Below are 11,109 nucleotides of genomic sequence, written 5' to 3'. Positions count from 1 at the left end.
TTATGAGATGTAAGTTCAACAGTAATGGCAAAAAGTAAACCAACTAGATGATGAAAATTAAACAAACTCAAAAGTTGATGTTTGTAAATTAGATTATTTTTTCCTTTATAAAACTACATATAAAATCTGTAGGTGCCGTTTGGATGTAGGTTGGAATGGGAAAGGAAAAGGGATGTGATCACTGAAATTCAATTCCAGTCATCCATCTCTCTTCTAATTTTTATGGTAACCCTCCATTCATTTCACTTTTCCTATCCCACCTCTCTTTTCTCGCTTGTCAAACGGCTTATACTGTTTCCTAAACTGCGCTCAAACAAAAACCCACTAGCGGCTCGTACATGGCGGGCCATTGATCCGGCGCAGCTCCCCAAACCCACCGATCCGGCCCTACCGGCGCTGCCTCCCCATTTCTGGCACCGCCGCCACCTCCTCCTTCCCCCCAGAGGCGGCGGAAGAGAGAGGGCAGCAATGTTGGCCGCGGCGGCGGAGGATAAGGAGGACCCGCGGTGGAAGCGGAGCAGCACCGACTGCGTCTTGTTCCTCGCTGCCCGCTTCGCCTGCACCAAGGTAGCGCTCTTCCGCGCAAAACCCTAGCCTGATCCTCCGATTTCCAGGTTTAAATTGTCTCGCCTCCGGCGAGCGGTGGTTGGCGCCGCCGTGGCGTGGCCGTTGGTTGGTTGGATGGTTGATCATATTCTCTCTCTTTTTGTGTGGGGTTTTCGTTGCAGGGTCCGAGCTGCGAGTACCGGGCCGGAACTGCTGGTACTGGTTCCAGGGCAACTGCGTCAACCCGAGCTGCACCTTCCGCCACCCCATGAGTAACCGCCGGCTGGCCGCTGAATTAAATCCCTTCGGTATTATCATGAAGTGTTGTGTTGTCGTGCTTGCTGTGTAGCATGCGTGGGAAATGCCCTTCGTTAGTTGCTAAGGACTATGGATGCCGTTGTCATTCTTGTGTTCTGATAACTTTGGTGGCGTACTTCTGTGGAGAATAGTTGTCAGGGAGATGAAATGGTAGGGCTCTGGCCAAATGACCGCCTATGAGTGATTATTTCTTAAGAAGCAGCAAACTCCTGCTTATGTGCGGGATGCAACCTTGGGTTCTACCCTGTGCACAGGGTCAACATGTTAGTTGGAGTTAGCAATGATTCCCTGCAATAAAATTTGGTTGTACATGTAGCAACAGGACCAATTCCATGTTCTGTCTCGTGTTGTGCTATACTGCTATGGGCATGTGGTGGTGCTGATGTTTGAAAATGAGGTCAGGGATGGGAAGGGCGGTTAAGATGACCGAGCGGTCAATTTATTCGTGTTTGTTTATGTTCATTAATTCATTTCCTAATGTACGAATAGGAGGCCGCCATTCGGTATTTCTTATCTATAACCTTGATAATGTTCGAGTTGTTTGTTAATTTGTTCATAGTATATTGAAGTTTGTGGTTTACATTCTTGATTCTCCTTTTTATGCCATGAATTGTTTTCACTTACTTGCTGAACCTTTGCTTCTCATTAGTTTTCTTGGTTATGTAATTTTGTATGGCATTATTTCTAGACATTCTATCATTGTTGTTCTGTTGATGCTTGTTATCTCATTATGTCCTTATGTTGCAGCCATTGGAAAGCTTAAACAGAACCAAACCCTTGTCAGATCCACTTCTACCAAATGCTTCTGCTTCTATCAAGACAGCTAATCCTTGTTACTTCTACTACTAGTCGTACTGTAAAAAAGGTGACAATTGTCCCTTCCTACATGAGCCTCGAACTTGCAGCGATGTCAGAATTTGTTCTGAAGCTGCCACTTCTAATCTTGCAGAAAATGGAAATTCTGCTGGAGATAAGATGATTGAATCATTGAAAGTTGCTCTTGCTAATCCTTGTCAAGGCAGCCCTGACCACATAAAGAAACACCACTCGAAAGGAGTTCCAGAGTCAAGCAGTCCTGAATTTAATGGAGCTATTTCTAATGCACCTGAAACATCAGTTGATACAGTTGGATACATGAAAAGCTCCACACCGCCCTCTGATTAGAGTTCAGGAGATTCAACAATGGAATATGCAGAACAAGATGAATGGCGTGATTCCTCCCCTGGATTTTTTGTGCTAGTGGATGATGGAGTCTCTAACAAGATTGATCTTGAGCATCAATTGGCACAAGAAAGAGACCCTGAGGTGCTTCATGTGAAATATTACATTGGAGATCCGGTTGTTCATCGTCTGGATTATCATGATGCAGAATACCATGAACAAGGACTGTGTGGCTTTGATGATCCACGTGGCTGTTTCTTGCTCATCTTGAACGAGTTCAAGGGTGTGATTGTGTGGCCACATTGGGATATATACCTCATGATAGAATAAAGCTTGTAAAGTCCACTTCTGAAGAGTGTGGCAAAAGATTCTTTGATCCTAGAAACTTAATGGGCTCAGATGCTAGCTTTGATCGTCAGCACACTCAGTTTGGACGCATCTCAAAGCGAAGACCTGAGAAGAGAAAAGATGCCAAGGGCAAGAATGGTCGCATCAAGAGATGTTGTGTTCATGAACCCAGGAATGGTTCCGAAGAGATTGGGACAATACCAACTCGTCGCATGCAATATTCGTTGATGGGAGATTGTTCTTGGTCACTTGTATGTGCAACCTCCAGAGGAGAGAAGAAGAAAAGTGGAAGAAAACAACACCATGTTCGTTCTTGTAAATCGTCTAAATCTACTACCGCAAATGCGAAGCACCTTGATGACCCTGAAGATTTTACCGGTCCAAAGACCCTTGCTCAGATAAAAGAAGAGAAGTGCTGATCAAAATCAAGTTTTAGTCATCCCACTGTCCGCGTGCCTCATGGGAGATCCTTCTGAAATGATTTTGAGGGGCCCAAATCTCTGAGTGAGCTTCTCAAGGCCAAGGGTAGGACCCTGTTGGTAAGGGAATCAAGCTGTAGCAAGTGCATATGTAAAACTACAACATGGTGAACTTGGTCAGAATGATGTCAGTGACAGCTATTTTTGTTAACATAGCAAGCAACTTGGAAGCACTTCGGTGAAAGAGCATAGAAAGCGTTGACAATTTTCTGCGATCTGCGGACAAATTATTAACATATGATGGTGAGTGTGACTGAGGAAGAAGGGGTCTATATTCAGGAATTACTTTTACATACGGCCATGATTGGTAAATGATGTTAACCCAACTGTTATTTTGTGTTACTAAATTCTTATCTGTAAATTGGCGCTCGCTGGAGGTGAACCTTTGTTACACTCTTGGATACCATCCATTCACTTTGTGGAACAGTCATTAACCATCTTTGCGTAGGTCTGCTCTTATATCACATCATCTTCTCTACATGCAAGAATTAACCTTGTCTGCCTTACTGCCTTCTGCTATGAATTATGATAGTTTGTTGATCTTATCATGTTCGTAAGATAATGATTTTGCATGCATGAAATTGTTAACAAGCGTGTGCATTTTTTTAATGGTGAAAAATAATGCATTGATGCTAAATAACATCCTCAGCTCATTGCAAGTCATATCCAATCTTTGCCACTTTTGCACCACCATTTAATCGTGGCTGTTGATTTTGTTAAACGAAATTGTGTGTAAGGATATTTCATATTTGCTGCTTCTACTGCCTTTAATGTTAATATGCTGTAGACTAATAACTAATATTCGGTTAGCTTTTAAATACAACACGACCAAAAGGGGAATGTTTCAACCAGTACCACTTGTGTAAGCTCTTAAATACAACACTTGTATAATCACTAAGCAGACAGAGGGCCCCGTTTCCTTTTAGTCCATATATAGCTTGATGTCAATGTTTAGCGCAGACATGCCTTACAATCACCCAAAATTCTAAGCCCTCCCCACTTGTCACCATCATCTGACTCATCCTGAAATTTGTTATGGTTACCCTTCCTCTATATGCATGTATATATTGGTTTGGGCCACCACTTCCTCCCCATTGCAGTCCTTTTGATACCCCATAGGACTCCTAGGTGTACACACACCCACACGCGGAGAGAGTGAAAGATAGGAAGGAGAGGGGGAGATGGCAGAGCTGCAGAGATCTTCTCAAACATTCAGGAGGTCTGGTTCATCAGGTTTGGTTTGGGATGGGAGGCTTCCCTCTACAGATCAGAGCCAGAGGGATCATGGGGCAACTGGCAAGGCAGGGGAGGACAGCTTAGAGTTCAAAGAGCTGAGGCATTCCCGTAGTGTTGAGTCCATTGGAATGGTGCAGCAGGGTAGGGGCAGCGATGGCAAAGAGCGCGGCGAATCCAACGATGGCAACCAGGCCTTCCGTACTCGACATGTTCCGCCTGCTCTGGATCCGCCTTCACCCAAGGTTGCGCGCTGCATGTTCTGCGGGATTTTCAGGAAGGAAAAAACCTCACAGCCTTCCAAGCCCAGAAGGTACTAGGTAGTTATAATTTTTTCATTAAACGTGTGTTCTTGTTTTGTAAGGGTTAGGAGGAGTTGTTTGAACGGATCTCTGTGTTTCCCAGAGTGCTGCTGTTTCATTTTCTTTTGGGATCTTTTTATGTTGGTTCTCATACTGAGGGCCTGCAGATGGCTGATTGGCTGCCTGTTCTATCAAGTATGGTACTCACTTCTATCTGTAGCATATACGTTGATACACTTGTACATGAACTGATGAACATGATATGTGCACATAATGCTTATCTTCATTACTATGTGTGTTTCATTTCAAGGTTACTACTAATAACTGATCCTTATCTGAAAGTTAAACAGCAGACATTTATATGATGCTCTTATCTTACATATTGAAAATATTTTGATTGCTCCTTCTCCACGTTAGTGCGGACCCATGTGTTATTCGCCTTCCAATTTGACATGTGACTACATGTCACGTCGGGCCCTACCACGCCCTTTATGAGTGGTGCTACGACGCTTCAAAGGCCATGTTAAAAGCACACCACCATGATTTCAACGATCTCCTCGTCTACATCATGTGAAATATCTGAAAAGAACATAATCGATATATCTTTCAAAACTCGGCGAAAATTTCAGTAGAAATGGCAAGTCTCATCATAAAGGACATATCCTAGAGAAGGTTGCTTTTTTTCTTGAGGACTAGGGTCCTCTTTTCTTGGGGTTGTCCCTTGCCTCAGAGCTTACCCAACCATTTCTCACACAATCACAATGTAAATCTAAAGCGTGCGCGGTTATCCCTAGGTCCATTTGTTATATTTTGTTACACTCTTTTTTTCTCTCTTAATGAAAATCGACATTACTCCTGTCTTGTTCCGTAAAAAAAAACGTATTGAAACCCATACCTCCCTTATTCGATTAGCTGCATCATGATTTCACTTTTTCACAGAGAAATGCCCATTTTAGTCTGTAGGGCTATTGTTTAGTAGACCAGTAATGCATTATGTAATTGTCCTCCAGATGATTTGATGAATATAATGCTCTGATTTTCTTTGTTTCTTGAGATATGGCTGCTAGGCTGAGTACTACTTTTTAAAAATTATACGCAAATAATACTGTTAGATATATTAGCTATGAAGTCACTATGCAGAAACTTTCTTATCTTGGATGCACTGCTTGGAAACTTGAATGCTTCAGTTATTGTCTAAATAATTATGACTGCGTCGATGACCATGTAAAAAAATAAGTTGAAATCAACGTGTGGATGATATATTTGTTCTGCTTGTATTTTAGCTTATCATGTCTAATTGCTTCTAAATAGCAGTACTACCTCTCGTTAGTTTCTATGATCCGAGTATTTAACAAAAGTCGCCATGCTATCATGTGATGTAAGCCACAGTCTCTATGGAACAGCCATTCACGCCATTAGTTCTTTTAGGCTTAGTTGAGATATACTGCAGAATATATTATTAGTGTCGGTTTAAAATTATTATCAGTAGCGAGTTTTGAACCGACGTTGATTACTCGGCATTGATAGTCAGTGACTATAAGTGCCGGGTATAGAACCAATACTGAAAATCACACTAATAATGAATTATCAGTGCCAGTTCAGATATTCGGCAGCCAAAAAAATTACACAATCCAAAATGCATCACATGCACATGCATCCATTCTTATAATATTTAAGTCACGATAAACACTTAATACATTAATTCAAACTACATGCATTTCTAAAATTACATCAAATACCCTTATACGCATATTTGATATCTAAAATTTCAACTCCAAATATTACATCAAAATAATTCAGTGCATAAATGAGCGCACTAGTTGTTGCTTCAAACGGAAGTTCCATTGGACTTCCGTAAATAACGAAACTATTACTATCATATTGAAACTTAAGGTGTGACTGGTACTTTTCTTTTTGAACCTTTTTTTAATTGAGGATCAAGTAATGTGTACCCACTGCTGGGCAAGAAGACGTAAGATTAAAGTCAAGCTACGACCCATCCGCATCCGAATGTTTCAGTAAAAATCCTACAGATAAAGAGCAACAATATAGAGGAAAAAATTAATATTATTGAAATAATATTAGCTACAAACTATAGGTTCATGTCACCAACCGTTTGCTGCATGTAACTGCTAGAGCCTAGGAGTCATTGCAAACACATCCTCATTCTGTTCAAGTGATTTCAATTTGAAATAGCTGTAGTCTGAAAATATGTATCTAATTGCAGGTTAACCAATTGTAAAAGAACATGGATAGCGGATTTTTTAGCTATAAGTCTTTGATCTTTATTTTATTGTTATCAGCCAATGTGGTTGTCACCACAGGTGGTGTGTCACCAAGATCCGCAATAATGTCATATAGCCATTGTAGATGAGGAAGCATCTACATCAATTGACATGTTAGTTTCTGAATTTATTAACTGCAAACTACAGTATTAACTGATCTTATAATTTATAGCAAAGGGATTTTCATATCTGAGCATGCAGATATACCTAGGACAAGTCATAGGTACGTCCACATGCTCAGAGAAAAAAAGGTAATACCATATCAATCGGCACATGTGGATAATCTCGCAATTATGTCAAGTCATCAATTGCAGAACAAGGAAGTATCAAACTAGTTACTCATTAGGAAGTGATGGTAACATCTAAAACACCGATATAGTGATACACATCTAATATCATGACATACACATCTAATAATATGCCAACAAATTTTGAACTAAAATACATATCTAATTTCAGGACCTAAATTGGCTAACTAAAATTGCTAACTGCAATTTGCTAACTATAATTTGCTAACTACAATTTGCTAACTTGAATTTGAGAACTAACCCAGGTGTTTCATGGCCCTTCCGGATAGGAAGGGGATACGCCGTTGAGAATCTGGAGGCCGAGAGTACGGGGGTGGTCATCCGGACCCAAACGACTGGATAGGATGGAGCAGCCACCTCCATGCTGTCTAGATCTACGCCCTCCACCTCCACTGCCACTGCTGCTCACTATGGGGACGTCGAGGAGGTGGTGGTAGGCCGGTGCGCGACGAGGACAAGGAGGTGGCGGCGGGCCAACGCACGATAAGGACAAGGAGGAAGCGATCGGCGCGTGACGAGGAGGAGGAGGAGGCGGGCCGATGCACGATGAGGACGGGGACGAAGAGGCGACGAGCCAATGCACAACGAGGAGGATGCGGATGGGGAGGAGGAGGCGATCGGGGAGGAGGAGTGGTGTCAGGATGAATGGATCAAACGAGAAGAGCGGCTAAGTGCTGGATATACATATAACAGTGACATCAGTGCCGGTTCTAGTTCCTACTGGCACCGATTCTTAAACTCCCACGCAAGAGCAATAATTGAGGCGCCAAGAATCGGTACTGATAGGCATTATTAGTGCCGGTTCTTTGCGCCTCAATCGTGGTTCGCGCGTGGGAGTTTAGGAACCAGCACTGATACATCAACAGTATCGATTACGCTCGAACCGACATTGATGAGGCGCTACTTACGACATGTTCTGTAGTAGTGAATTATAATTGATGATGTACGTATGTGACTTCCCTAATGACGTTTGCTTTGCTCCTTTGATATTTGTACTTTGTGCTGTTTAAACTCCTAAGTTTTGTTTAGGATTTTCCATTTAGCTTTCAGAAAGTGCCCTGCTGTGTGTACGAAGAAATTTCATTGTTAGAAATAAGTCGCCCGGAAGTAATGGATTTACCAGGGCGTTGCATGCGAGAGATCACAAACAATATCAGAGATACGATATTTGTTGAAGAGGTTTAATCAGATCCTACATCCCTAAGACATGACTATGGACGCTCCTCCCAATATTTGTAACACCGGCTGCCCAGGATCTCGATAGAACCGCCAGCACCATCTTTCGTCGTGACTGGTTACTTATACAAGTCTGACACAAACTGTACCCTACCGCTAATACAACTCAAGTCCAAACGTAACTTGCTAGTACACATTCAACACATATTCCAACAAACACCACATTAACGAATATGACGCCACCTTGAAGCCGTCATGCACCAACCTCCATGTACACCAAACTTAATTGGTTACTTGTCGCTCAGCTAGAGCATCCTGACTTGGTCTCAAACCCATCGCCTTCAAAAGACATGGCCATCCCTGTAACTCCATCCTACGTGACTCCACCTATAACAGTGCATCCTTGCAACTTGTAAAGATGTGATGTCGTCTCTCTCCTATCATTATAGTCTCGTCGCCCTTCATGATCTTCATGGTCCTCCCATCCAGCTCACCCTCGAATAACAATCTATCACCATGTAGAGCACCAAGTGAAATTAGATTACTTAGAGCATCTCCAACATAAGCCTAAAACCCTTCCCTATACCTATATTTAGGGAATTTAGCCTAAAATCTCACTCCAACAGATGCCCTATATCACCCCTTATTTTTTGGAGTCTCCTAAACAGCCTCCTAGGTTAGCTAGATTTGGAAAGCCAGAAGACGTTCCCAATCCCGCACCGCCCCCCGGTTCGGTTTCCTCGCGCGGTCGCGCCCCTCCCCTCTTGGCGCTCAGCCCTCCCCCTCCCACCGCCGCTAGTCACGCCCCTCCCGCCGCCCTTCACGCCCGCCGCCCTTCACGCCCCTCCCGCCACCCTCTGCGCCCCGCCCCTCTTATCGCGCGGTCCTCCCCCTACCATCACCAACCGCGCCCCTCCCGCTGGCCAAGAAGATTGGGCCACCCCATCGGCTGCCTCTCCTGGCTCGACCGCCGCGCGCCGCCAACAGACAAGCTGGTTTTTCCTCGCCCGTGATTAACTCAGCAGATACATCAGAACTATTTGGTGAATGTAAAAACTCCAAGGTATGTTTCTATTTAGTTGACAATTAGGTCTCCAAGCTACTCCAAATGATTAGAGAGTAATCGTATTTGGTCTTATTTAGTGTTTGAGCAATCGTTAGCTACCTCCACCTGAACTTGCTTAACAGTAATCGACTAAGGTAGATGCTATTGCCTATCAAGTAGTGATAGTTTCTGAATGGTCTTCTTATTGACTAATGTTGCTTTAGGCTTGCTACCTTCGCTTGTAAATTTGCAAGTTATCTGGTTTGATCTCCAATGTTTGAGTCCAAGATGGATGCCGTGTGTATGCTGGTTTGATCTCCAATGCACTCAGTTACTGTGTTATGTTTGATTGTGTCCAAGATGTATGCCGTGTGTATGATACACCTAGCCACTATCATTAGGAAAACTGAGTTTACACAGAAACTGTGTCTAGCATCATCAACTTATATATCTGTGGCTAGCTGCAGCATAAACACTTTGCTTGTTCTCTTCTAGGCAGAAATCTTCTGCTCATCTTTAAGATTGTGAGAAATAACATCTGAAAATTCAGATTGGTCAGCCTAAATGTATGTTATTGATGGTGGCTAGGAACAGTCGGCCAGGCCAGGGAGGGGGAGGGATGCGCTACATTACGCGTAGGGGAGGAGAGCGATCTGCTACAGTGCACAGGAGAGGGGGAGGGGAACGATCTGTTGAAAGGGAAGAGGGGGAGTTTGGTAGTTAATATTTGGGACCACTTTTGTTTTTGGGGGTGGGATTTAGGGAATTTGTTGGAGAAGGGGTGGGATTTGGGAGGGAAATTTTTTGGAAAGGCTTCCTATATGAAAATTTAGAGGGTGTGATTTTGGACATATCTTGAAGATGCTCTTAGTAGCCCTAACACATGCTTAACACCTCGAAGCACCTGCTCAACTCAGTCTTGCATCTTGATCTTGATATTGGGGAGGGGAACGATCTATTGAAAGGGAAGAGAGGGAGTTTGGTAGTTAATATTTGGGGCCCACTTTTGTTTTTGGGGTGGGATTTAAGGAATTCGTTGGAGAAGGGGTGGGATTTGGAAGGGAATTTTTTTAAAAGATTCCCTATATGAAGATTTAGGGGGTGTGATTTTGGACATATCTTGGAGATGCTCTTAGTAGCACTGACACATCCTTAACATCTCGAAGCACCTGCTCAACTTGGTCTTGTATCTTGATCTTGATATTGCCTACTCCAATAGCACGGCAGCTCGTGTCATCTCCCAAATAGGCTACGCCAAAATCACCAAATTTGTACAAAGACAAAGAGAACCACTCCTTTTTGTGTGCCCATGAAAAGAGCTTGCTGAATCCAACGCTCATGCTTCAGTTGGCTGCTTTGTTTTTTTTGAAAGAGGAATAGTAGGTAGTAGGGGAAGCCCTTATTGTGGTATAAGCTTTATTAATAAAAGGGGTAAAAAGGACTGTACAAGACAAGCCTGAAGGAAAAGAAGGAGCTATACAAGCGAGGAGAGCCAAGAAGAAACAACAAAAAGTCTCAGCGGCTTATTGGCATTCTTTTGAAATACCAGTTGAAAGCTCAACGCTTGCTAGTTAAATCCAAATTACCGATCTGCAGGTTCAAAATTGTCAATTAAAGTTCACATCCCTTTCATACCCCAAGCAGCGGTGAGAGCAGGCTAACATGCACATTTGTAAGTACTGTTTATACAGCAACCTGTCCAACCAAAGATTCGTAAATTCTGTCTATAGGCAAACTGGACATGACTGGAACGGGTTAAAAGGAAAATGATCACAAAAAATAAAATCTTGAGATATCATAACCATCAAATGTGTTCTTTGCTCCCAGGTCCATGATTCTCCAAAAGAAAAACAACCACCAGCTGGTTAGAAAAGGACCAAAGTTCATCATCACAGTACCAGTAAGAAG

At 42.9% G+C, this 11,109-nt stretch overlaps 1 protein-coding gene and 1 pseudogene across 1 annotated transcript; both read left to right on the top strand.

Annotated features, from left to right (window-relative positions):
- The first annotated feature begins 337 nt into the window (after positions 1 to 337).
- LOC133927956 (zinc finger CCCH domain-containing protein 34-like) lies at positions 338 to 2,963 on the top strand (annotated as a pseudogene).
- Positions 2,964 to 3,691: 728 nt separating this feature from the next.
- On the top strand, positions 3,692 to 4,555 carry LOC133929735 (uncharacterized protein At1g15400-like). Its single transcript, XM_062376521.1, has one exon. It carries the CDS (start codon positions 4,034 to 4,036, stop codon positions 4,403 to 4,405), a length of 372 nt encoding a protein of 123 aa, XP_062232505.1. The 5' UTR covers positions 3,692 to 4,033; the 3' UTR covers positions 4,406 to 4,555.
- Positions 4,556 to 11,109: the final 6,554 nt, after the last annotated feature.

Source organism: Phragmites australis, chromosome 9 (genome assembly GCF_958298935.1).
Source record: "Phragmites australis chromosome 9, lpPhrAust1.1, whole genome shotgun sequence".
In the NCBI taxonomy this organism is placed as follows: Eukaryota; Viridiplantae; Streptophyta; class Magnoliopsida; order Poales; family Poaceae; genus Phragmites; species Phragmites australis.
This window is presented reverse-complemented; position numbering and strand designations above follow the sequence as displayed.

Excerpts from the sequence above, each read along its gene's own strand:
- LOC133929735 (XM_062376521.1), top strand. The coding sequence starts at position 4,034 with ATGGCAGAGCTGCAGAGATCTTCTCAAACATTCAGGAGGTCTGGTTCA.